The 27,568-nt window shown below is 34.5% G+C and overlaps 1 protein-coding gene across 2 annotated transcripts; it reads left to right on the forward strand.

The window, feature by feature from the left end:
* Positions 1 to 903: 903 nt before the first annotated feature.
* On the forward strand, positions 904 to 27,024 carry LOC134241473 (ankyrin and armadillo repeat-containing protein-like). 2 transcript variants are annotated; one of them, XM_062723510.1, is made up of 22 exons: positions 904 to 1,117; positions 2,278 to 2,502; positions 3,375 to 3,548; positions 4,005 to 4,439; positions 7,479 to 7,586; positions 8,165 to 8,333; positions 8,649 to 8,829; positions 9,733 to 9,961; positions 12,393 to 12,422; positions 17,008 to 17,209; positions 17,749 to 17,957; positions 18,216 to 18,320; positions 19,269 to 19,682; positions 19,789 to 19,882; positions 22,060 to 22,210; positions 22,802 to 22,955; positions 23,619 to 23,780; positions 24,143 to 24,372; positions 24,654 to 24,812; positions 25,141 to 25,565; positions 26,285 to 26,331; positions 26,576 to 27,024. In XM_062723510.1, exons 1-22 carry the CDS (start codon positions 904 to 906, stop codon positions 26,851 to 26,853), a joined length of 4,395 nt encoding a protein of 1,464 aa, XP_062579494.1. In that variant the 3' UTR covers positions 26,854 to 27,024. The 2 variants fall into 2 exon arrangements, with proteins under 2 accessions (XP_062579494.1, XP_062579495.1); XM_062723511.1 differs by lacking the exon at positions 12,393 to 12,422 and having other exon boundaries at positions 26,576 to 27,023.
* Positions 27,025 to 27,568: the final 544 nt, after the last annotated feature.

Raw genomic sequence — 27,568 nt, forward strand, 5'->3', positions numbered from 1 at the left:
TGTAATCTAAGCTACAAGCGGTATTATAAAATGGTGTCCTAGGACAAAAGCACCCCCTAGCTGCTACCCATAATGCCCATCCACAACTACCATTACACGCATAAATACACACCACCATGAGGGTTTTTGGATGTTTTTTTTTAAAAAAAGAAATTTCCTTCCTTAAATGATTTGAAGATGTGGAATTTTACTTTATGTTACTTAAGGTGAATTAGCCCAATAATGTTAACATGGTAAAGTCTGTAAATTTATTTTTAAAAAAATTAAGTTATCATGATACATGAAATGATTGAAACGAATATATTAAACGAATGAAATATAAATTAATGCTGATACTAAGACTAACTGTTAAACAATATGTAACTGGCAGATCAGAAATTTTGAGATGGAGAAGGTGATCTGACCAGTTTTTGGTCGGGGTAGTCACACACACACAAAAAAAAGATTTATAAACTCTTGTGTATATTTTGGACGCAAATTTTAGAGAGGGTCTCAGCCCTCCCCCTATCTAAATCTGCTAGTGTTGTAAGAAATTTCATTATTCAATACTGTATACAGTAAAATTTTTGCCCCCGTTTTATTTTCACCCCTTTTTGCCCTTGACACAAGTGGGAGAATATAAGATGGGGTGAAGTGAAAGAAAAAAGTATAATTTCTTATTAGCAAAACAGTGATTGGGCGAAATTAAAACATTAGGCAAGTGTGAATTTAAAGGGCGAAAATAACACGGGGCGAAAATAACCTTGTATTTTACAGTAATTTTTTTTCTATTTTTAGGTAACCTAATTCGCTGTCATGTGCTCTATAAACAAATTTAATTCAAAATTTACATTGTAGTGTTCGAAGATAACTTGATAGATGACCGTGAATTGTTCTATTTTTAGGTAACCTAACTCCCTGACAATGTCCTCTATGAATTCTGGGACCCCCCTCCCGGGGGAACAGACAGATGAGGCCCAGCTACAGGCTAAACTGGAGCGCATGGCCAGCACGTACTTCGAGAAATTCTCCACCCCCGCCTTCAGAATTCAAGAGTTGATTGGCTACCACAAAAACCACTGGCTGCTCTCCGATGACTTCAAAATGGCATATGATCAACCTGTGGGGATCATAAAAGGTTAATAGTTAACCGATTTTTGTGTGGTGTATCTGAATCAAAATGTATGCAAATTAAGAATTATAACAAAATGTACAGTTAAACTTTGGTATCTTAATACTCCAATGTCTCTAATACCATGGATATGTTGAAGTGATGTGGAAGTCCCAAATACATTCTTTATTAGTACATGTATTTTAGCCTCGGTATCTTGAATCCTCAGATATCTTGAAGTATATTTTCTCAGCCCCAGCAAGTTTGAGATAATATGAGATTTGACTGTAATAAGAATCCTCTAAATTAAGGTCAAGATCTAGTAAATAACTTTAGACTAGCTTTTTGGTGCTAGATCCATTATGACGTCATAATCAATTTCAACCATTTTTTTTCGCGTACTTTACGGCTTTAGCAGAATTATGTAGAAAATAGGGTATTTTCATGACATTCAATTTGAAATCATATGAAAAGTAAACCGGATACCTATATTAAATTTGATATTGATTTAAAGAAGAGGTCATTAACATACTAATTACCGTTTTCTGTGAGACTGTAGGCAATCTGGATACACATTTCCTTTGTCGAATATGAAAAAAAAACTCCCATATTCATGACTGGTTTTCTTAATTTTTCATTGAAAATGACAGCTTAAAATAGAGTTTTTCATCTTCTTTACTTACAAATTATGCCCCGAAACACCTTATTTGACCAAGCTTCAGTTGTAAAGCATCAATAAAGGAATTTATTTCTCAAATTTGATAAATCTGTAGGCACCTTTCATTTACTAGATCTTGACCTTAAGGAGTGTTTGATGAATAAATTTTGCTTAGGAATGACATAAAATCCTTTATATTTAGGACTGTAGGATGAATAAATCCCAATTTTTGGATCCCATAAGAATCCATTAATATATTAAAGAGTATTAGATGAATATATCCTTCTTTCAAGATAACATAAAATGCTTTATGTTTAAGAATGATGGATGAATAAATCCCACTTTTGTACGTATCACTTATGCAATATAAGAGGAACTGGAAAGGTTTGCTTATAAGTCCTAGACAACAAAGTTGATCCTAAATTTTGGATTTATCCTGTACTACATACTTAAGGGTTTTGTTCACTTAAAAGATCTGCATACAATGTACATTGTGTGATATTCTTTTCTTTCCCTTTTCCAAATCTAGGTCTGAATCCATTAAACTCCAATGTTTGTTGTCTGATGGTGCCAGAAGATCCCGTTTTGGAAGAAAATAAGATGAACCTGGATTATCGGGAGGTCCACCAGTTGATCCGAGAACTGACTTATGGGATATACGTGTTGAACCAGACTCCCAGCATATCGCTGGAGGCACTGTATGATCAAGGCACCATGTGTAACCTGCCTCCAGCATTTATGGATACACATATCGGTAAGTTATTGAAGAAAAGTTGAATTACTGTGTCTCCAACACTTATATCTCAAATACCATATGGAAGTTATCTGGAATTTAAATTCGAGGCCAAGCTTAAAAAATTCTTCGTTTGCAGTTGCCGACCTATAATTTTTAGACTGGGTAGGTAGGTAGGCAATGTTTTGTTTTTTTTTGGAAAAGAAAATGTTTTATGATTTTTTTTAGAAAACAAATGATCATGATGATAAAACTTCTTATAGGCCTACTAAACACAAATCAGCTCCACTCTTGCTATAAACCACCGATTGATAAAAACTAAAGTCAAAAATTGAAAATGAAACCGTTTCAATATCCTGAAAAACTGAAGAAAAAAAATAATATTACAAAATGGCTGAAAAAAAGTTTGGGTCGGGTGCATTTTCGGTGGGTCGGTCGGCAACTGCAAACAAACAAATTTTTAATTAGGCCCGATTACTCAATTACTGGATATTTTAATTACCATGGAATATTTTGAAGTGATTTGGGAGACCCAAGGCCAGCCACTTGTTCCTGAAGTATTTTACCCCAGTATCTCAAATGTTGAATCCAATAAAACAATCAAATTTTGCAAAAATGATTGATAATTTTTCTAAAAACATTTTGATAATGATCTTAGTAGAACAACATCATTTTACCAATGTGTAGCCATTGAAAGAAGAAGAGGGAATGCTGTCAAAAACAAACTGACATTGAACTCTGATTTTGCTTATTGTCAATGAGGGATGTTAACTACTCTAAGGCACCTGATTCCACCTCTGAAATTTCAGTGATCAGTGTTTTGTCCTGTTCGCAGAGATTTGCTTTGATTGAAGAGTTTTTAAGACTGATAGAATTTTCTTTTTTCAATACAGGTCAGCTGTTAATCAGTGTAGATTACATGATGAAGTCTTTGTGGCACGGAGCATACATTCCGAAGGAGAAGAGAACAAAATTCAATGATAAATGGAGAGAGCACTTCCAAGTCTCCAAACAGAACGGAAAACCGGAAAAAGAGAAATCTTTCTTACCAGATTTCATAAGTCATGGTAACTTAAAATTGATTCATATCATCATCTATCTCATTAATCAATGCACATAATTGATATAGGTTAAAAGGTTAAAAACTGAGAATACTTACTAATCATTAATGATAAAAACTCATGTGTTCCTCCCATCTTTATATTGATAATTCATGTTGTGAGGTCTGACCAAAAAAAATGTTGTATACTTTGTTTTAAGAAATTTTTTAGCATAATATTTGTTTGCAGGCATACCAGGGTAACTGTAATCATGTAATAAAAATTTTAACTGTGTTTCATGTAAGATATGCAATTAGAGTTATGTACTTACATTTAATACTTGGATCGTCCTGATATTTTGTGGGTAATGCCATGAAATGTGAAAAAAAATTTACTGCCACAGTTATATGTTTTTTAAGATTTATTAAATTTTGGATTGGAATATTTATTTCTATGTATTTTAAAACTTACGATGTTTTGTAGGGATGGTAGATATGGGTAAGGACCCGGATTACTGCGATGCCTATAATGACCTTCAGTTTGATAACGACAATGATCCGGACATGATAAAGGAACGGATTCATTTCATGAAACACATAGAGGACATCTCCATGCAGATGACATTGTATCAGAAAAAAGTGATGCACGAAAAGGATATTTACATGATGGATGCCGATATGACAATCACTAGCATCGTGCGACTTCTCGATGATCGAATAAATCATGACGATTACGAACGAGTGAATACGAGACTGCAAATGCATGAAAATATGCTGCGGGAAAATTTAACCAAGAAGTTAGAAATTCGACGGCAGCTTTATATTTTAAAAGTTGTGAGTTTTTTGACGCCATTCTTGATCGGAATGAGGAAGAGGATGAAGATTCCGGATATGTCACGATTTCTTCCAGATCTCTCAGGTATTAATCAGTATTGTTAAAGAGTAGATATATGTAGTGTAAACCATCTTTAAGTCATGTGCGTGAAATTTTCGAGAGGTTCAGAGGAGCTTCGTCGTCACGAATATCTCTCGCCTATAAATTTAAGTTGGTTTACAGTAATCTTATGTAGTAGAGTGAATGTGCAGGGTGGAGGGGGGGGGGGGGGAGGTGAATAAAATTTATAACTTAATTATAGTATTATACACAGAAATCCAGAATATCTCACAAGGCAAAATTTGACATACTATTAGATGTGCTTTTTTACTGGGTACGTTTTTAAAGGAATGAGATTAGGTGTTAATAAGTTTAGAAAAGACAATTTTAAAAATTAAAGCTTTTTTGAAAAAAAGAAAAACAAAGAATTTAGAAATATACTAGATATACAGTAAAACTCGTTTAGTACGAACATGGATATTACGAATTCACGGATATAGCAAAGTTATCTTGGATCCCCAGCTTTATACATTTAATGAATGTCTTATACGGATATAATGAATTACGGATATAGCGAACTACTTTCAGAGGTCCAGGTGACTTCGTTATAACCAAGTTTTACAGTACATGAACCCTTTGTACTGTGCCTATGTCCATACAACCCTATTCCAACCTGTTTTTGAAAACTTTCCAATATTTTGTTGAATTGAGAGAAATCTTGTTTGCTTTCCACTTAAACATGGTTTCACCTCAACTAACACGGATAAACTTTCATTTGAAGAATTCATTACATAGTTTTATTATTATAACATGACTGTTTAAATTCAAGCATGTAAAGCTTATATATATGTCCATGATTTAATTTTATAAACTATTTTGTGTATTGGTAACTTTCGGTGTTATATCTTCTATGAATACAATGGCTAAACATGCTAAAAATTGACATTTATTGATGAAGTTTTCAAAATGTCTATAGTTTGTTTTTATTTGGCCAGTCTCTCGAGTTTAAAACTTTGTCACGCATTTTCAAAGAATGTAAACACAATATTTATTTAATGAGGGGGAAATACATTACATCTGTTGACAAACGCTCTTTAAACGTGTATAAAGTTCTTTTAAACTCGTTGTTTATAGTTTAAATATCTAATCGCAACGGGTGATGACAGTTTTTTTTTATTGCGATCTACCATCAATATTGGACAAAGCAAAGATTTAAACAATTCGGTCACTAACAAGAGGGTGGATTTAAGGGTGTCAGATTTATGGCAAGATTTTAGATTGCAAATTTTATCCAACTAATCGTCAAGCATCAGTTAATTTGAATAGATTAAAAGTCCCGAGTTCATGACATTTTGATTCAGGAAGTCATCACATTGTTAAATTTTTTTTTCTGAAGTATTATGGTGATGATGGTATATATAGGGTCATATTTCAAGAATGTTTTCAGCATCTTGTTGAAAAACGCCATATAAATGCTGATTGAGCAAGGTGCAAATGTATGCAGTCATGTATGTTGATCAAGAAAGACTCAGAAAAAAAAGTTTGAGGTTAGATAACAACAAAATACAGCATCTTCTTCTTTTTTTGGGGGGTGGTGGGGACTATCCAAATGCGTTAACATTAACATGCAGCAATGTTTTGTAAGCTAATGTAAAAGATCATTTTAGTCAAATCATGAACTAGATGATTTGCCAGAATCTTATTATTTTAGTACACACAACTCAAAGATGTAAAAGTTTGAAAATGTTGCATGTAATATTGATAAGTCACAATGAAAATTACTTATATTATATTTGATGTGCTCAGCTTTATGCACTTTTTCCATTTGTTTGTAATACATGTAAATTCCCGTGGCAATCCTTTCTCAAAGATAATTTATGAAAGATAAAGTTCTTTTTTTTCAAAATTGATTTTGCTAATAATTTACAAAATTTTAACTTATTTTAGAAATAGATTCAGGTAAGACAGAATAAAAGAGGGAATAGACTGTTACAGTATAAATATATCATTCATGTATATATCCATTAATTGAAGGATACAGGTCTAGATTAATATCCATGTAAATGATAAATCATTAACAAAATGGTGCATTGAACATTCAAATAAAAGTTACAATATATTACTTGCTAGATTTTAGAACTGACAAAATTCCAACTTGGAGGTGTCAAGGTGCAAAACTCTCCTTAGATTTTATAGTCATGCAAAGAAAGAACTAGATTAACTTTTCATAAAATAGCCCTTATATTCATACACTGGTTCCAAATTTGATAAAGACCTTTGTTCCTTTATTTAAATGAAGAGACTTTAATGAAGCAATCAATTTTCATAACAAATTTCCTATATATCTATATATATGAGAGACTTGCAAGTATATTGTAGAATTTTGAAGGCACCGGGTGTATTTAAGTATCATAAGCAAAAACTTTTATTTTAAATTGTCATTTCTTAAATTTGGGATTTCATGAGTGTGTTGTGAAATTCGGAGTTTTGCACCTTGTATATTTCAGTCATAAACTTTTTGAAATATGCAATTTAGAAAATACTTAAAACATACAAATCTCTTCATTAATCAGTAGTTTAGTCATTTTTTTAATTTAAGAAATAGAATCTGTGGGCTAGAAAATAATTTTTGATGTTCTCATTTGATATGTTGTGCTAACTTTCTTATTTTAATTCATCAACATATTTATTATAATGAATATTATCAATTTTACTATGTAGAAGCTACATGTATATACAATACACTGTTAGAAATTAAGAAAAATTATTATTTTTGAAATCTGCATAATTATCATTATAATTTCTGCTCATCTTGCTTCATTTGTATAACATCAGTAAAATGATTTTTGTAGGAAATAGGCATTTTATATGTTTTAGTTGTAAACCCATTTATGTAAGAAGAAAATATTCAGAAGGTCATCTTTGCTACCATTCAAGCTTCTCTGATCTAGCGCTTCACTCTTCACATAAAGACATAGGGGTGGAAAAAAACACTTGCCAAATGGATAATAATGCTGATGAAAGATCTGATAATTATAGAATTTGTTAACAATATTTTTCCCCCCAATTTTTTTTTTTTTACAGAGGACCAGTGTAAAACAGAGGAGGAACTACCCCCTTTGATGCTCGGAGAGGACTTCAAGTGTAAAAACTTCTACCCCGAGAAAAACAAATACTTTCATCTTCATGGAGGTAAGTCATGTTTTCCCTTTTTCATGTCACTGAACTAAGTTCGGTTTATTTTTGGGGGGGGGGGTTGTCTTAAATTTAAAGGGGGACGTATTCTAAGACTGTCACTAGTACTATTTCTGGGGTGGGGGTTATTCTTTAATGTAAACAGTATTCTAGAACTATTGGGCATTTGATTGGTTGCTGTGTAAAGAATGAGAGGAATTAGTTACATAATATGATGCTCTTCAGTAAATTGACCAGTTTTTCTCTTACTTGAAATTTTTCTAATTTTCAAAAGACACTTGTCAAAGGTCATGTCTTTTGGGGATTTAAACATGTTAAAAAGTCAAGGATTAAACTGCCATGCATTGGTTGCATGAAATTATTGTATTTCAGGAACTTGCAAGAGAACTGTAAAAAAACTGGCAACATATTGCACATAATGGATATGCATGAACATTGAACCTTTCTTTTAAAAGGGACTTAAATATGATTTCACATACTTAAAGAGAAGAATTTTTTAAAAGTGTATAACCATAGAATCATGCAGTCTCAATACCACTACAAATATGTTGACAATATACATTGGATTTTCACAGGCATCAACATCGACTTTGAGACGGACGACCTTGAATCTCCACCAAAAGAAGTTACTGACAAATACTCAGATATCATGACAAAAACAGAACAAGGTTTTATCAAGGTCATTTCCATGGATACCATTAAAGAGCATTACGAGGTCCCCAAGGTTGAAATAGACGGAAAACAGTAAGTATGATATAACTTTAGTTGTTAAATTACACACATTGATTATTATTGATTTTAAGGTAAAAATATTATTTTGAAGTTTAAAGAATTGCATAGCCAAAAAAAAATGTATTTGTTGTTTTAATAATTATAAATGTTGCAATTAAAGATGCAGTCCTCTCCCTTGTTTTTTATTGTGCATTTCATAGCTGGCTACTATATCAAATTTATATCAACAGAATTCTTTTAAGGAATTGAGTTTATTAATCAACACAACTTAGAGAACAAGATGCATTAATTGACAAATGAAATGTATTTCCTCACCTCCTGTTACAGGTACTACCTGATTTATATGGAGTTTGAGACCTTCTTTAACCCCCAGCAGCCGACGTGGATCAAGGCCTTTAACTCTAAGCTTACGGTGGACCTAGAGAGGAAGTACCTCCCCCTACAGGACACGCCCATGTGGGACGTGTTTATCAAAAACTTCGGCAAGAAAAAGACAGGGAAATTAAAGGTATCCCTTCTCATCGTCTTAAAAAGAAATTTAATTAGAATATACTGTGCATGTGCAATTTTTGGTAGTAAAATTATGTAAAAATCAGTGGCTAATATTAAGAGCAATGGTGAAGACTTAAAAAAATTAATTTCCAATAATAATTATTTTTCCTGTAGAAACCTATAAACAGCAATTCTATTGCTGAAGAAACTATGGAAGAGTTATCTCCCTTTAACACATTTTCAGTCCATATTGCCCATTTAATTAAAATTATACATTTAGATAATGGTTAATGCTTATTGTTTTGTTGGTCAATTTACTTTTCCCATGGAAACCCAACCAGCAAGTCTGTATCTGAAGAAACTATGTAAGAGTTATCTCCCTTTAACACACTTTCCTCCTACTTGAAAGTCCATTGCTTATTTAATTAAAATAAAAATATACCTAAGGAATGAATTAAATAGCAACCCAAGTTATACTGTATTATAACCTGGGTTGGGACAGTTTACGCTTTTTAAACTGTGAAGCGGTTTATAAAAACACATAAACTGCTCCAACCCAGGTTATACCAGTACAACTTGGGTTGCTATTTAATTCATTCCTTATGATTTAATTCTCAGTCATTAAGTATAGAAAACAAGACAATTTCTTCCTTAAGAATGCCTTCAAATTGTTCATATTTTAAACATAATGTCAAGCAGATTGATATGTTTTTGATATAAATCATTGTGACATATAGGCAATCCAGTTTATACAATTTATATTAAATTTTTTTCCAGTCAAATGATGCAATATAACCAAAATTAAATTATTGTTGATTTCATTGTTTTGTTGCAAAATATGAAGAATATACCTTAATATTTACTTTATACTTGATAGCAGAAAAAATTAAATAAAATCTATTCCTTTTTCTTTCTCCAGGCTCAGATGACGGGACCGCGTGCCGCGGCGATCAGGGGACTGGTCATTATTTTCGTACACATGTGCCGTAAAACTCTAGGTCAGCAGATGTCACGGTTGACTAAACAGGACGAGCATGGTCTGTCGCTCCTCCATCACGCCGCCATGAACAATCGACCTCAAATCATCGTCAGCTTGCTGCGGCAGACGGTGGATATTAATTCTCGACGAAATAACATTTTGTCAACAGGTAAAATTTGATTTCTTTGACTTTATGGGTTTTACGTAATTTTGTAAATTTATAGTGATAAAGATTTCTGATTTTACTGTTTAGTCTTTTCATATATGTTATATATTTTAAAAAATCTCTTTATTTCTTTTCATATGTGAAAAATTTTGAAATTCATTTGTTTTGAAATTTTATTTCAATTTTCAGTGAAAATGACTGGCCATTATTAATGTACATAAATTTTAATGTTTAATTTAAGCAAGGGATGAATTTGATTTATTTCCATTCTGTTATACATTCTGCATATTTTCTACTTCTGATTAAAAAAAAATAGTTTACCAGCTTTGATTTATCTTATAGCTAAAATTTCTATCTAAAAAGTCTTTTACTAGATAAATAAATTCAAGAAATAGTATGAAAAATGTGAGATTCATTTTAGCAATATCTTCCTTATAACATGCAGGCTCATGATTTCAATAATTTTAAAAGATTGACAGTACTATTCCAATTTTGATTACCTTTTTCACATAAATTGATGATGTTTTTCCCAAACAGGAGTTCAAAGTTCAGGCAGCAGAAAGGGAGACCCTAAACGCCCAGTTCTCCTAGATATTTGTAAAGTTTCATGTTTCTCCACCCAACCGATACTTTTAGAAAAATTTCTTCAATGTATTTTCTTTGAACATTTTTTTTCCATCTTTCTATTTTCTTTTGAATTTTTTTTATATCTACTTTTTATATTCTTTTTTTTTTTCATGCAAATCTAATGTGAATTCCTTGCAGTACATTGGCTGAGAAAGGAATCATTTTGTCAATGATTAACAATTAACTAATACTTAATTAACATATTCTGCGAGTTATTATGTGATCAATTTAAATGTTATCTCAAAGTTAATATGAATAAAATCTTAATTAAATTTAATAATTTTTAAATATATTTTTTTTTATGGATGGCTTAAAATTGTCTAAATTTATTTAGAAGATTTAAATAGTATATAATAACTATAAGAGAAATATGTTGATCATATGGTAACTTTTATCTTGCATATTTTCAAAATATGCAAAATAATTTCAAACATATTCAAGGCTTTGTTTTCTTTTTCAGAAACATACCATTTCCAAGTTTCTTGATGTCACTTTTTTTGGTAGCAATTCTCTCTGTTTTTCTGCACTTATTCTTTTTAAGCCCATCCCTAAAATAAATGTATGCCGTCCATCCAAACCAAGAAATTAGTGTTGTTGTGAGATGTAAAAAGCTTATAGTGTTCCCGAGTGCCAATTTTTAGACCAAGCTTGTTAATTAACAGCGTTATTTAAACTTTTTGTTTATATACACTGTAGTTATGCTGCATATTGTTAAAGTTGCAAAATCAATTTACACTTGCGCATATAGTGGCGACACATATATTTTCAAATTTGATTTTTTTATTCATGCGCCAGAATTATTAATTTTTTGAACTGTAAAAATTTAGTTGTTACAATTGATGTTAGGGAAGAAAATGAACCAGTTTTAATTTTATCAAAAATAGATATTATACATATGGACTTTTGTATTTTAGTGTAATATATATATCTTTCAACATTTATATGGGCAAAAATTCCTTTAAGTTCCTAAAACCTGGAGATCGAGTGGGATTACCGGTATACATTTTTTTTTTACAATTATTTTACTGTATTTAAAATATTTAATGATTTTTTTAACTCAGTTGTAAAGAGAGAATCCATGTACAAAGGTAAAAGAAAAAGCTAGTCTCAGTTTTAATATGCAGTTTGTCCACTTTTGAGACTGACAGATCAATTTCAATTCCACTGGATTTATTTTTTTGCAATTTCCCCACTTTTGTTCGCTCCACAAGTGAAGTTAAATTATGTTTTTTCTGAAGATGGTATGAATCCATTTTTGAAACTAATGCATGCATGGATTGCTCAACTAGATGTGATTAACAACTAGGGAAGTTAAATGAAAATGAAAAAGTTATTAATAGTTGTCCACAAATTAAAAAAAAAGAAAAATAAAATCTATATTTAGATCATTATGTATAACAGAAATCATTAATAACATGGTGTTTGTTCAAGTGATACTCCATTATCTTTGCATGGACTAATGCTTAAGAAAGCAAGTATCACAGATTATATACTAGACAGGCAGAAAGGCAGGCAGAAAGACAACTAGACAGAGGGACCGCTAGACAGACAGCTAGATGAAAGACAGACAGACTAAAACTATTACTACAAGCATGTACTGTTTACATGTATAATTATTTAATGCAGCTAGGAATTTTTTTCACTGCTGCAGACAAGCCCGCATTTTATGCATGAGCATTATTTAGGGTTTACTCGTACGTTTGAATGTCATGAAATTAAAAACTTGGATTTGCAACATTTTGATGTTAATGTAAATAGTTATGTAGTAATATATAAAATTATAGTCACTTTCTTATTCTTAAATCAGGGGAAAGGGAAAGTAGCAGAAAAGCAACAGGTATTTTGTAATGTTCTCTTGTGTATCTTTGAGCATGCTCAAAAGGAACTCCCAGCATGCAATTCTCCATTTCAGCATGTACATGTCATACCTTTGAGATGAATACATATGTAACTGTGTATATATAAATTATATGTAATTATATATACTATGGATCTAAGCATGACGTCTTTTCCAGAAATGTGCATGCTAACTGAGTTATAGAAAATCCATCTTTTTTGATGACGATTTGTGATAAATATTTCATTTTTCCTGAGGAGCATGTTACATATATTTCCCTTGCATGCTCAACATGCATGATTTATCAAGAACTACATAATATTATTAAAACTGAAATTAATGAACAAACCCTTCTCTCTTTTGTGAAGGGAGGGTTGGCATTATAAAAGAATACATATAATTTTTGTCCTAAAAATTCTCAAGATGTTGCAGGAGTATGTTTTGAATCTGAAAAAAATATGTCTGTATTTAAAATGATAAGAAAATTTAAGGTAAATTACCTCTAAAAGACCTTGGCAAGTTTCCCAACCTATTATGACATTCCTCCAGGATTTTCTTTCATTTTCCTCTCCATCTTCAGTAGGAAAGGAACCAACAACACCATATACTTTCAATATGCCCCCTTCATGGAAAACCCAGTGGATATTGAACATCCACTGTATATATACCCAATTCTAAAAATTGATCTTATATGCCAATTGTTACAGCTCACTCCTCCTACAGTCGTGGGGGATACAATGGAGAAAATGAGGGGGATATATTCAGGGAAGAGGAAGAAAACAGAGCACAATATTTACCTGTAAAGATGGGACCAGGTCTGTTTTTTGTGAGGGCAATATTTACCTGTAAAGATGGGAGCACTGGTCTGTTATTGTGTGGGGGCAGTAATTACTTGTAAAGTTGGCATCAGGGCAATATTTACCTGTAAAGATGGGACTTTAAGGTCTATTTTTGTGTGGGGCAGTATTTACCTGTAAAGATGGGACAGGTATGTTTTTGTGTGGGACGGTATTTACCTTTAAAGATGGGACCAGGTCTGTTTTTGTGTAGGGGCAAAATTTACCGTAAAGATGGGACAAGGTCTGTTTTTGTGTGGGGCAGTATTTACGTGTAAAGATGGGACCAGGTCTGTTTTTGTGTGGGGGCAAAATTTACCTGTAAAGATTGGACCAGGTCTGTTTTTTTTGGGGGGGGGGCAATATTTACTGTAAAGATAAGTCCAGGTCTGTTTTTGTGTGAGGGCGATATTTACCCGTAAAGATGGGACCAGGTCTGTTTTGTGTGGGGGCAATATTTACCTGTAAAGATGGGACCAAGTCTGTTGTGTGTGGGGGCAATATTTACCAGTAAAGATAGGACCAGGTCTGTTTTTGTGTAGGGCAATATTTACCTGTAAAGATGGGACCACTCAGGTCTGTTTTTGTGTGGGGGTAATATTTACTGTAAAGATTGGGCCATGTCTGTTTTTGTGTGGGGGCAATATTCCTTTAAAAGATTGAGCCAGGTCTATTTTTGTGTGGGGGCAGTATTTACTGTTAAGATGGGACCAGGTCTGTTTTTGTGTGGGACAATATTTACCTGTAAAGATGGGACCATGTCCTGGTCTGTTTTTTGTGTGGGGGCAATATCTATCTGTAAAGATGGGACCACATCTGTTTTTGTGTGTGGCAATATTTACCTGTAAAGATGGGAACAGTTCTTTTTTTGTGTCGAGGCAATATATACCTGTAAAGATGGGACCAGGTCTGTTTTTTGTGTGGGGCAATATTTACCTGTAAAGATGGGACCAGGTCTGTTTTTGTGTACTGTAAAGATAAGACCAGGTCTATTTTTGTGTGAGGGCGATATTTACCTGTAAAGATGGGACCAGGTCTGTTTTGTGTGGGGGCAATATTTACCAGTAAAGATAGGACCAGGTCTGTTTGTGTGTAGGACAATATTTACCTGTAAAGATAGGACCAGGTCTGTTTTTGTGTAGGGCAATATTTACCTGTAAAGATGGGACCACTCAGGTCTGTTTTTGTGTGGGGGTAATATTTACTGTAAAGATTGGGCCATGTCTGTTTTTGTGTGGGGGCAATATTCCTCTAAAAGATTGAGCCAGGTCTATTTTTGTGTGGGGGCAGTATTTACTGTTAAGATGGGACCAGGTCTGTTTTTGTGTGGGACAATATTTACCTGTAAAGATGGGACCACATACTGGTCTGTTTTTTGTGTGGGGGCAATATTTATATCTGTAAAGATGGGACCATGTCTGTTTTTGTGTGTGGCAATATTTACCTGTAAAGATGGAAACAGGTCTTTTTTTTGTGTCTAGGCAATATATACCTGTAAAGATGGGACCAGGTCTGTTTTTTGTGTGGGGGCAATATTTACCTGTAAAGATGGGACCAGGTCTGCTTTTGTGTGTTTACAGCAAGAGATTTACAGGTGTGGATTATATACCATGTTTTTACTATTAATGTGGAAGAGAAAGTTAATTATACATGTGTCTCAATTTGGTATATACCTGATCCAGCTGCATGTATCTCTGGCTGCTTATGGTATCCTTGTATGCAGGTTGTGGTGATTTGTGAGATTTTGTGAATTCAATATTAGGTTTTGTTAAAATTTGGTAGTCTACAGCATAAATGCATGATCACAATTATCAAAAATTTTAAAAATAAAGTGCGCTAATTTTTTAATAGCTCACCTGAGCCGAAGGCTCAAGTGAGCTTTTCTGATCAAAATTTGTCCGTTGTCTGTCGTTGTTGTTGTCGTCGTCATCGTAAACTTTTCACATTTTCATCTTCTTCTCAAGAACCACTGGGCCAATTTCAACCAAACTTGCTACAAAGTATCCTTGGGTAAAGGGGAGTCAAGTTTGTTCAAATGAAGGGCCATGCCCTTTTCCAAGGGGAGATAATTATGAATTGGAGAAAAATTAATGGCATTTTAAAAAAAATCTTCTTCTCAAGAACCACTGGGCCAGGAAAGATGAAACTCATGTGGAATCATCCTCAGGTATTGTAGATTCAAGTTTGTTCAAATCATGACCCCCGGGGGTAGGGTGGGGCCAGAATGGCTGACCAAAGTTTTACATAGGAGTATATAGGAAAAATCTTTAAAAATCTTCTTCTCAAGAACCATTGAGACAGGAAAGATGAAACTCATGTGAAATAATCTTCAGGTAGTTTAAATTCAGATTTGTTCAAATTATGACCCCCGGGGGTTAGGGTGGGGCAAAAATGGCCAACCAAAGTTTTACGTAGGAATATATATAGGGAAAACTTTTAAAATCTTCTTTTCAAGTACTTCAAAGCCATGATTAGTGATATTTATATGAAATCATCCTCAGATAGTGTAGATTCTAGTTTGTTTAAATCATGACCCCCAGGGGGGTTAAAATTCAAGCCCCCCCCCCTCCCCTCATTCAACTTTCAGTTCTGATCAGATATGTGCTTTTTCCTAGCTGATGTGCTCAGGTGAGCGCTGTGGCCCCTGGGCCTCTTGTTAAGCAGTGCAGCTGATGAGGAATATTGCGCTTAATATTTAGATTTTTGAGTGCGCTGATATATATATATATATATATATATCAAATCTAAATATCAAATGAATGCTTAATTAGCATGGTCATTATGTTGAAAGAAACTAATTGATGAAGTGGTCTGAACTTCAATGCAGATTTATTTCAAATAATTATATTTCAAATGATGTACAGTTAAATCATATTATCTGTAACTTGATGAAGACCATGTAAAAGTGAGCTATATTCTGATCATTCAGAAATGAGGGTTATAGAATGCATAAAAAGAGTGGTTGGGACTGCCAATGCATTTCAACATATCCATGGTATTAGAGTTATTGATACTTGGGAGATTAAGTTTTAACTTTAATAAAATGAAAGCCTAGCCTAAGTAGCCTTAGGCTAAACCATGCCCTTAATACAATTAAACTTTAAAGTCAAATAGAATTTGTAACAATTAAGTTAAACAGTGATGTGTCCTAGGAGAGCATTTAGCAAAATCTTTGAAATTTGACGCTATTTGGCGAATAAATTTTGATATTTATAAATGATATGACACTGTGTAGCAATTTTTCTTATCCACGTTCTTTTGAACACTGCATGCAGATGGCGTGTCAACACCAGGGAATTATGGGAAATGCTTCAAACTTTTTGTGTGTTTGTAGTAACTAACACATCTAACGAAATAAGTGTTACTTTTAGCATAACAAGAAAGTAAGATTGAAAAAAAGGCATTGTAAAGAAAAGAGCCTTAATGCTTGTAATAACATTCTAATTGATATAATATAACATCATTTAAATGAAATTGACTTGCCTATATAGAAACATGTTCGCTTGAATAAAAGATACTAATTTTATAAGGCTAGCTAAGCATTCAATGTTGCAGAGCCAAGAGCAAAATTTACAGGAATTGTGTCTTTTCAGTAAATGGTTTATTCGGCATAAAAATATGAAAAAAAAAAATTCTTGGCTCTGCAATACTCTTTTGCTGCTTTCATCAATAAACCACTAAATGATTGGTATCAATGAGAAATGGAATCCTTTTAATGTCGAATGATGGAGTTATTTCTCCTTTTTAAGGTCCCACCAGCTTGCACATCGCCGCGAGATGTGGGGCCCTGGATGCCGCGGCCTGCCTGCTGGCCTGCTGTGCCGGACAGACATTGTACGATCAGGACGGCTGGGCACCCATCCACCACGCCTCTTTCTTCGACCATGAGGCCATCATCAAACTCATGGCAAGGAGGAATAGTCCAGTGATAGAACTCCTCACTAAAAACGAGTATGTTTGATCGCAAAGAAAGAACTTATATATACCTGATAATTAGAGCCAATTTGGCCTCATTTCAGAAATTTCTGAAAAAATTATAAAAGAATCAATGAAAAATCAAAATGATCTTTATCATCAAACTTATGGCAAGGAGGAATACTAGCTAGTCCAGTGATAGAACTCTGCACTAAAAATGAGTATGTATGAAAAAGAACTATACCTGATAAGAATGAATTTGGCCCTCTTTTCTGAAAACTTTGAATCAATGAAAAATCAAAATGATCTTTTTCATCAAACACATAGCCCAACGTGGTATACTTATATATAGCCCAGTTATAGAACTCTTCACTAAAAACGAGTATGTTTGTTAGCAGTGAAAGAACTATACCTGTTATAAGCCAATTTTGCCCTTGAGACTTTTCTGAAATTTCTGAAATTAAAGTTCAATGAAAAATCAAAAGGTCCTGGATCTTTTAATTATAAATGTTTGTACATGTACTTTATTTAACATATTAGTTTGAAATGTTTCTATATCCACCCTTCTTTTCCAGTGTAAGATCCACTCCTCTGTTGCTAGCTGCTGGTTCAGGGGGTCTGTCAGCCGTTAAGTGCTTGATCAAACTCGGAGCTGATATTTCTCGTGTGGATGGGGAGGGAAACGGTATGATCAATTTAGCGGCCATGAGGTTCCACACCAATGTGCTGGAATACCTTATTGAATGGGGCCACCAAAAGGCACCTGTCTGGACTATTCTTGTCAGTAAGTATGACAGTGCAATAAACGGGGGGGGGGGGGGGGGGGGGGGGGGGGAAGACATAAATTTTACAAAATTAAAGTAATATGCAAAGACCTTGGAGATGATAAAGTATCTTGCTTGTGTGTAAGTGAGAGGGTCAGTGAGTGAAGTATGCATAATGAAGGTGATAGTTTACATCTGGATTGATGTGGTCTTTTGTGAGGGGATGCTCTACTAAGTGATATGAAATAGATATGTACATGTATTATACTTTTTGACAGAGATGCTGTCTGATCCTGATACAGATAAGAAGGACAGTGCTGTCAAATGTCTGGAAGTTCTGTCTACGTCTAAACCCGAGCACTGGAAGTCTATACTGGAAGCAGGTAAATAGGATAGTGTGTACTGTCTAGACATTCTGTCTACATCTAAACCAGAGCATTGGAAGTCTATACTGGAAGGAGGTAAATATGGTAGTGTCTACTGTCTAGACATTCTGTGTCTACATCTAAAGACGAGCACTGGAAGTCTATACTGGAAGCAGGTAAATATGAAAGTGTCTACTGTCTAGACATTCTGTCTACTGCCTATACATTCTGTCTACATCTAAACCAGAGCACTGGAAGTCTATACTGGAAGCAGGTATATAGGATGGTGTCTACTGTCTAGACATTCTGTCTACGTCTAAACCTGAGCACTGGAAGTCTATTCTTGAAGCAGGTAAATATGATACTGTAGATTCCATATTTTTCTTGTGTTAACTTATTATCGCGATATGAATCATTAACGTCAAATTGCGAGAATATTTATTTGTGAAGTGCGGTTAATAAAGTGAATTTACATGGATTTTAGCACCATAAAAATAAAAGTGAGAAACAGAATTATGCGATAATAAATTCCTAGCATTTAATTAGGAATTTACAGTAGTGTCTACTGTCTACACATTCTGTCTTTGTCTAAACCCAAGCACTGGAAGTCTATACTGTAAGCAGGTAAATAGGATGGTGTCTACTGTCTAGACGTTATGTTTATGTCTTAATAGGAGCACTGGAAGTCTATACTGGAAGCAGGTTTAAATAATAATGTCTAGACATGCATGGATGTCTATACTGATAGCAGGTACATATGATAGAAGTATTTTTGGTTATCTGCATGTATTTCTAACACTTGAGGTCATGGGATCATGCAGATACAAACACCTAGGAGAAGGAATTTCTGGGACATTTTTTTTTATATCTTGATATAGATTTTGGGAAGTATTGTCAAAAACAAATCATTATCATGAACATGATGAAGAAGAGAAAACTTTTCAATATATTAATTTACTTTTTCAGGTGGTATCCCCGCGTTGGTTGGCTTACTACACTCAGACAATGAGGTCCTGCAGTCTGTCTCGGCCTCCGTCATTGTAAACATATCAGAGCACCAGGAGGTCCGAGAAGCCCTAACCAAAGCCAAAGCCGCTCCTATCCTAATCCAGCTCCTGAACTCCCCCGACGACAACATCCAGTCCCGCGTGGCCATAATTCTGTCAGACATTGCCAGTATCCAGGGAAACCAGTCTCTGATCGCAGAGGAGGGGGGAATTCCCCCGCTGATAAATCTGATGGACTCAGAGTTAGAGGAGGTTCTGATAAACACGGTGAATGCCGTCCGGGTGTTGTGTGCGGGAAATCCCATTAATCAGGACGCGGTGGCGGAAAATGGCGGGATTGCTTTTCTTAGAGAGTTTCTTACTCTAGATTCAGGTTAGAGTTGTGGCACCTTATTTTAGTATTGCCTTTTTTTTAAATGCAAGCTGTGAACAAATATTTTTGAGTGAGGTCATATTTAATTTTATTTTTGATTTTCCAGAGAAACTGAAGGCTGCCACTGCAGCTTGTATTGCAGCCATTTCAGCAGGAAACAAGAAAAATCAAGATGCTTTACTGGAAGCAGGGGGTTTAGAGTAAGATTGTGTTTTTAGGTCACCTGAGTAAACTCAGGTGACCTATTGCTATCACTTTTCGTCCGTCGTCGTTCGTCGTTCGTCGTGCGTCGTGCGTTAACATTTGAACATTTTCAGCTTCTTCTCTGAAACCACTGAACCAATTTCAACCAAATTTGGCATATAGTATCTATGGGTGAAGGGGAACAAAAATTGTGAATTTCATGGGCCCTGCCCCCCTGGGGCCTGGGGGGTGGGGCAAAAACCACTAAAATTAGTGCAATCTTTAAAAATCTTCTTCTTTACTCCTGGACATCAAGCAGTCAAACTGTTTGCATGATTGTAATCAGCATTGAGTCCTCTACCAAAATTGTGAAATTCATGGCCCCGGGGTCAGGGGTTCTGGTGTTAGGGTGGGGCTCTATAGATTATATAGTGAAAATACATAAATTCTATGAAAATCTTCTTCTCTGCTCCTAGGTATTAAATAAACTAACTAAGTGCATAGTTATGACGAGCAAGAGTGCCTCTACCGAAATTGTGAATTTTATGGCCCCAGGGTCAGGGGTTCTGGTGTTAGGGCGGGGCTCTATAGATTATATAGTGAAATTTCATGAATTCTTTGAAAATCTTCTTCTCTGCTCCTGGGTATTAAATAAACTAACTAAGTGCATAGTTATGATGAGCAAGAGTGCCTCTACCAAAATTGTGAATTTTATGGCCCCAGGGTCAGGGGTGCTGGTGTAAGGGGGGGGGGGCTCTATAGATTACATAGTGAAAATACTTGAATTCTTTGAAAATCTTCTTCTCTGCTCCTGGGTAATAAATAAACTAAATAAGTGCATAGTTATGATGAGCAAGAGTGTCTCTACCAAAATTGTGAATTCTATGGCCCCAGGGTGAGGGGTTCTGGTGTAAGGGGGGGGGAGGCTCTATAGATTATATAGTGAAATTACATGAATTCTTTGAAAATATTCTTCTCTGCTCCTGGGTATTGAATTAACTAACTAAGTGCTTTGTTATGATGAGCAAGAGTGGTTCTACCAAAATTGTGAATTCGATGGCCCCAGGGTCAGGGGTTCTGGTGTAGGGGGGGGGGCTCTTTAGATTATATAGTGAAAATACATGAATTCTTTGAAAATCTTCTTCTCTGCTTCTGGGTATTAAATAAACAAAATAAGTGCATAGTTATGATGAGCAAGAGTGCCTCTTCCAAAATTGTGAATTTTATGGCCCCAGGGTCAGGGATTCTAGTGATAGGGTGGGGCTTTATTGATTATACAATAAAAATACACTAAATCTTTGAAAGTTTTCTTCTCTGCTCCTTGGTATTAAGCAGATGAACTACCTATGTAGTTATGATGAGTAAGGGTCCTAATCTTCCAGAATTGTGAATTTCAAGGCCCCAGGGTCAGGGGTACCATAAAGGAGGGGGGGGGCTGTACTTATATATTGAAACTGGATGAATTGTTTGAAATCTGCTCCTTGGTATTTATCAAATATTTTTGAAAAGCAAGGGTGCCTTTTCAAAAATTGTGCAATGTGTGGATCTAGGCCTAAGGGTCAGGGGTTCATGTGTGATTGGGGCATTACTGATCATGCTGAATATTGCTGATTACTTGAAATGCATTTTTTGTTCCCCTACCCTGCCTATGGGTATTAAGTAAACAAACTAAGCAACTGCTAAGTGTATTGTTATGATGATCAATGGTGCCTATTTCAAAATTGTGAATGCCATAGCATCTGGATTAAAACATGAATCAAATTCAATCACTGGAAAGTTGTTGCATAATGCTCAGGTGACCTATAAGGCCCATGGGCCTCTTGTTCTTCTTCATTTTTCATCTTCAAATCTATGAAAGAAGATTGCATTGTTCAAAAAATTTATTGATTTAAAAGTTATGGTCACAAATAAAATGGATGGTTGGTTTATGATAGTAGACATACTTTTATCCATGAGGTCATAATTCCATGGAAACTCTATTTCTTTGCAATCCGCTGGTAGAAAATTTTGCTGATATCTTAAGACTCTCATTATATGCTTTATATGTGTATTATTTAAGGTTTGATGGGACAAATTTCTGTGGAAAGTTTGTGACCGTGTACATAGTGTAAATTTTAAAAAGAACTTATACTAACAGTATTCTTAGAAGACTGTGATTATATCCCATAGTTAACCAAAATGTATCAATTTACAGACCGCTGGTGGAGATAATTAATGGTACAACTAACGAGACTGTGAGGGTGAAGTGTGCTAATGCTATAGAGGCCCTAGCCCAGGACAACCCTGCCTGTCAACAGACGTTCCTACGGATCAAAGCCCCCACAGCTCTCAAAAAACTCCTCAAGGTAACAGACAGACCATAGAGTAGAGGGACTTGTTGTCACTATCTGTTTAATATGTAACAGGTGTAATGCAGATTTAAAATACATGTCTTTTGACTTTATTGTGTACTCTAGGACCAAAGATGCTTGTTTGTTGGTAGCTTATCTTATACAGTAAAACTTGGTTATAACATTAAAGTCACTGGGACCTATGAAATTACTTCACTATATCCATAATTAGTTATACAATGTATCCTTAAATTAAGGAATTCTTTAAATTTATATAGCTTGGGATCAAAGATAGCTTTGCTATATCCATGAATTTGCAATATCCCTATATAGACTAAACAAGTTTTACTGTATATTCTTGAATTGAGCAATGATTTTAATGTAGAATTTTAGTGTAGAAAGATTTTATATACATGAATTGATATATACCCTTTTATACCCTATATGCCCTTTTATTGCACTTTGGAATTAAAAAACCACATTGTAATTACTCAGTGGCATGAGTCTGTGAAGTAATGGGAGAATATGGTACCTGCTTGTACCTGGTTCCAATGAAAATTGCACAAATTAAAGTCAGTCAAAACTAATTCTGCTATGAAATTGCAGAATTTCAATGTATCAGTGAAGGAGCATGGTGCCAAGGCTTTATGGGCTTTAGCAGGAAACACCACAACTCAACAGAAATACATCGCAGAGAAAACCAGTATCCCAGACATCTGTAGTATGTTACTGGAGGATACCGAAAAATTGCTTCAAGTCGGTGAGTAGGTCAAAGGTCACACAGTGTAAAGTAGGACAAAAGTCATACAGAGGGCAAAGGTCACAAAGTGTAAAAAAAAAACAAAGGCCACACAATGTTAAAAGGACAAAGGTCACACAGTGTAAAGTAGGGCAAAGGTCACACAGTGTCAAGTAGAACATACGTCACACGGAATAAATTACAGTGTAAAGTAGGACAAATGTCACACAGTGTAAAGTAGGACAAAGGTCATTGTGTAACTCTCATATGTTTTATTTAAAGTCAGATACTATCACCAGTCAGTTTCAAGTCATAATCTGCATGCAGGATGCAAATTAGTCAGGTACAACTACTGTAGAAGCACAAATTTTCGTGGGGATAAAATTTCTTTGATTTGTTACGGTAACCTAGAATAGTTTCGTGGGCATTTAATTTCGTTGTTTAAAGTAACCCTAGTGTTCACTATATAGTCATATAAAATTTCATGAGGGATTTAATTTCATTGATAATTGTTAACAACGAAGTAAACAAAATTTAATCCCCCACGAATATTTGTGCTTTTGCAGTATATAACTTGCTTAAGGTGAGAAAATAAACTAAGGCAAATTAAAATTTAGAAAGTTCATGTACCCTTACTACAAAAATAGGTGACAAGAAATCTAATATATTTATCCTCAATTGTAGGTTGTATGATGTCCATTGCTTTGGGAAGAGAGAATATAGAGAACCAGATAAAACTAGCTCAGACAGAGGCTTTTAATCAGTTGGTCCGTCTTCTGCGAACTCATAAAGACTCCCCGCAGGTCATACTCATGGTCATACAAGTGCTTGGAATTCTGTGTGTTGGTAAGTCCACAGAGTCTTTTAATATGAAATTTAAGCCTAAATCTTGTATCATTTCTATTCAGAATGAAGTATTAACACAATTGAGCCTCGATAAGGCATGTTTCTGTAACTGAGAAATTTCATCTAACTAGAAAATTTGCTTGTGAATAAATAATTGTATGCAGAATTATGAGGCCTGGCTATATAATTAAATAACATGGTCATTTACATTAAGTGTTATTACTTTGAATTGACTTTAAAAAATTCCAGTTTTACTCCAAGGTCCACATTGTTTTTGGTGCAATTCCTCTAAAATTACAATTATATCAGCAACACAAATACATATTATCATCAATTTTATAAAAGATAACTTGTTTTGCTAGGTGTGGCTTATTGCAACAACAAAGTGACCCAGAGGAAGATAGCAGAAGAGGGGGCGATCCCCACCCTAGTGACCTATCTAAACCAGCCTCCTTCTGAAGAAGTCCAAGTGGAGGTTGCCATAGCGCTAGGTTGTATCGTCCTTAGCAACACTCGTAACCAGGAATTACTGCAGGAGGAGCCAGGGTTTAACTTCGATGTTCTGCTGGATTTGTTAAAGTCAAAAAGTGAGGTAGGTGAAAAGTTAAGTAAGAGAAGTAGACATTGAGAAAAAAAAAATAGACTAGTGACCAATCATTCTTGGGTAAACTTGTACTCTGAAGGTCATTTTCTTTCAGTTGTACCTCCATGTAATGGGTTTATTATTTTTGTAACTGCAATTTTTACTTTCTTGACAAGCATTTTTAGATCACAAAACTTTTAAGTTCCCAATAAATCATGTTTCTCTCTCTATATACAGCTCTGTTATTTTCCTGTATTATTTCTGATTCAACCTTTTTTTTTTTTTGATAGGCAATAAGATTAAGGGCAGGAATGGCTCTGACGATTTTTGCCTTCAACAACACCCCTCAGCAGTATGCCATCAGGGAAGCCGGGGGCATCAAATACTCGGTGTTTGAGCCTTTCCTTAATTCCAGTATAGAGTATGATGTCTGCTATGCAGCTTTTCAGGTAGAAATCATAATCCAAATTATTCAGTTAACGAGTTTGGTAATAGAGATTTTGTACTTAAAAATAATTACTAAACTGCACATTTTAATGACTTTTTTCCTCATTTGGCTCAATAAAAAAATTATCTACAGACATAAATTCCTCATGGCTCCTGGTCATAAAACTTGGATGTGAGCTTATTTTTGATCTCGGACTCTCTTTCAATAAAGGAATTATAAATAGTGCTATATTGGGAGTGAAAACCAAGCTCATCCAAGTTTTATGCCCAAATAAGAGCCAGGTGATAAATCGAATTTAAATTTTGTAAAGTATTCATCATGATTTTCAGATTGTGGTGCTAGCGAGAGTAATAGTGGACCAAGACCAAGTGAACCTAACGGCCCGCGGGGTGACTCTGCTTGTGGAGAAACTCCACTCAAACGAGGACAACGTCATTGTTCTGGCTGCTAGTCTTCTCTCCAGTCTCGCCCACACACGCGCAGGAATTCCCGATGCCATGGTGACCTCGGGGGCTATTGATATCCTGGTCGATAAACTCTCCTCCCCCAATGACCAGGTCAGAAGTGCGTGTGCCGTGGCCCTGGGGTATTTAACCTTCAACAGGACCGCAGCCAGAATTCTGTTCAGTGCTTGTAGAAATACGCCAGGGTTGTATAAGAAACTGGAAGAGAACATTGGGAAAAATGCCAAAATTAGTCAGGAGTTTGTCCAGGACTTTAAACGTGCTAAGATTGTGGGCCTACCTTCCCAATGGTTAGTATGTATGCTAAAAATAAATACTGTCAGTTTAGTTATTTGATGAACAATAATTGACTTTCAGATTTCAAAAGGGAGATAACTATGCAAAAAAAAAAATAGTTTTATTTTTTTAATAATTATTATCAAAATTGTATGCATAAATATTACATGATAACATCACATTTTAAACAATAAACAGACCTCAAATTTTATAATTAATTATTAAAAACAAAAATGTTCATCATTGAAGTTGTTGAGGCCACTTGCTCAAATTAAGGTCAAGGTCATAGGGTCAAGATTATTGGTATAAGTTATAAAATAATCCTAAAATATTGTCAGTGCTGATTATCAATGAACTTTTTAAAGCTTGATTTTAAATGAGGCTCACATAAGGTGACTAATTATATTATCAAAATCATTTACTATACCTGTATCTAAATCTTGGAACAAACTCAGCTAGGATTTACTAGTATACTTGATATAACAGAGTGTGGTAGTTATTTGGAAAAAAAACTAACATATTTTCACTGGTCATATAAAATTGAAATATATATTTGCACGTCTAGTCACTAATTGGAATTTACATATTGCATCATTGATATATCTTTCATACATGTGTACATGTGATCATAACATTCTTTTGATTAACTATAATTTATTTTTCATCCCTTGTTGTACAAAATCTTTACATGTGTAACATGTGATGTCAGTTTGACCTCTGAACTTTGTTGTAGTCTTGAGATTAATGGTGGACCCCCAGTAATCCCCCCTAGTCGAAACAGTAAGTAACATTTATCTCCCTTTAATGGAGTTTGTTATTGTTAGGAAACATGTATAATGCAGTAGCAGCTGTCAGTTTCAGCTAAACAGAATAGTTGTGCTTATTCAATACATTAATTTACCTCTAAACCCACCTCGGATGTTTTGAGAGGTCCGTAATGGCTTTATTTTCAATCAGTAGATTTTTGCGTTTGATAACTGTTCATTATTCAGATATTGTACTCTACCACCTTCTTAATTTGCAGGTATGAGACCGATGACTGGCTCGATGAGCCGCGCTACGACAGCCCGAGCTACAAGTCGAGCCAAATCAGCCCCCGGGCAGCGCGGGAAAAGGTCGCCTAACCCCAGTATAGTTGTAAGTACCCCCGACAACAGTCGCCCCTCCACGGCTGCCACGGTCCGGATCCACCCCAGCTCTCTCTTCAGACCCGCCAGTGCCACCACCCCCAGCAGAAAAGGGGTGCGGTCCCCCGACCCCACATTTAAAACTCGTTTGTCTTCTTGGAAGGAGGAAATCTGAGTCTCAATATATCAACTAAGCTATTAACTGTGTTCTAAATAAATGCTGGAGGACAATTTTTTTACGATGATATTTCCAGATTTTAAAACCAGGCTGTAATATATGAGTGCAAGATACATTTCTTTTGATATTTCTGTAAAATTTATAAAATTTTGTTTTCAGATTTACTTTCTGTTCTATTTACAGAGTTTTAATGTTCAAGAGAAAAATTTGAAATTAAGTAAGCGAACAACAATGGCATAAAATTTGAAAACTAATCATTACTTTAAAAAAAGTCAAAAAGTCAATTTTTTCCCATTTTATATTTTTGAATTGGAGAAAAATTATTTGAAAAAAGCGGTATTCTACTGAAAAGGCAAATTTTATGCCATATATGAAATGAAATTATATGCCTTCATTTTTTTTTTTTTTTTTTGAGCCAGACACTTGAGTTTAATAAAAATTTTGCATGCACAATCTGGATTTTTGACACTTAATTTTGATATAAAATATTTTACCTTAATTATATTTAATGTTTTCAATTGTAAATTGAAGAATAAAAAGCTGCTAATTAAATTAAATTTATTTAACCAACAACAATTTTTTTAAAGAAAAACACATATCAGATTATAATTATACATTTTTTTTTTACAATTGTTCAATTTTATTTGCTGTACATAATTTGATTATGATTGCTAGCCCATTACACTTCTTTGGTTTGCTTATATCAGCATAT

The sequence above is a fragment of the Saccostrea cucullata genome, unplaced genomic scaffold (assembly GCF_032062105.1).
Source record: "Saccostrea cucullata isolate Sc308-1 unplaced genomic scaffold, CSIRO_AGI_Scuc_v1 ctg2901, whole genome shotgun sequence".
NCBI classification, from domain to species: Eukaryota; Metazoa; Mollusca; class Bivalvia; order Ostreida; family Ostreidae; genus Saccostrea; species Saccostrea cuccullata.

What these genes read in the sequence shown, in the direction of transcription:
- LOC134241473 (XM_062723510.1), top strand. Translation starts at nt 904, where the DNA reads ATGTCCTCTATGAATTCTGGGACCCCCCTCCCGGGGGAACAGACAGAT. An exon ending in GTTTCTTACTCTAGATTCAG is followed by an intron (nt 19,683 to 19,788) that starts GTTAGAGTTGTG and finishes TTGATTTTCCAG; the next exon opens with AGAAACTGAAGGCTGCCACT. An exon ending in TCTGCTATGCAGCTTTTCAG is followed by an intron (nt 24,813 to 25,140) that starts GTAGAAATCATA and finishes CATGATTTTCAG; the next exon opens with ATTGTGGTGCTAGCGAGAGT.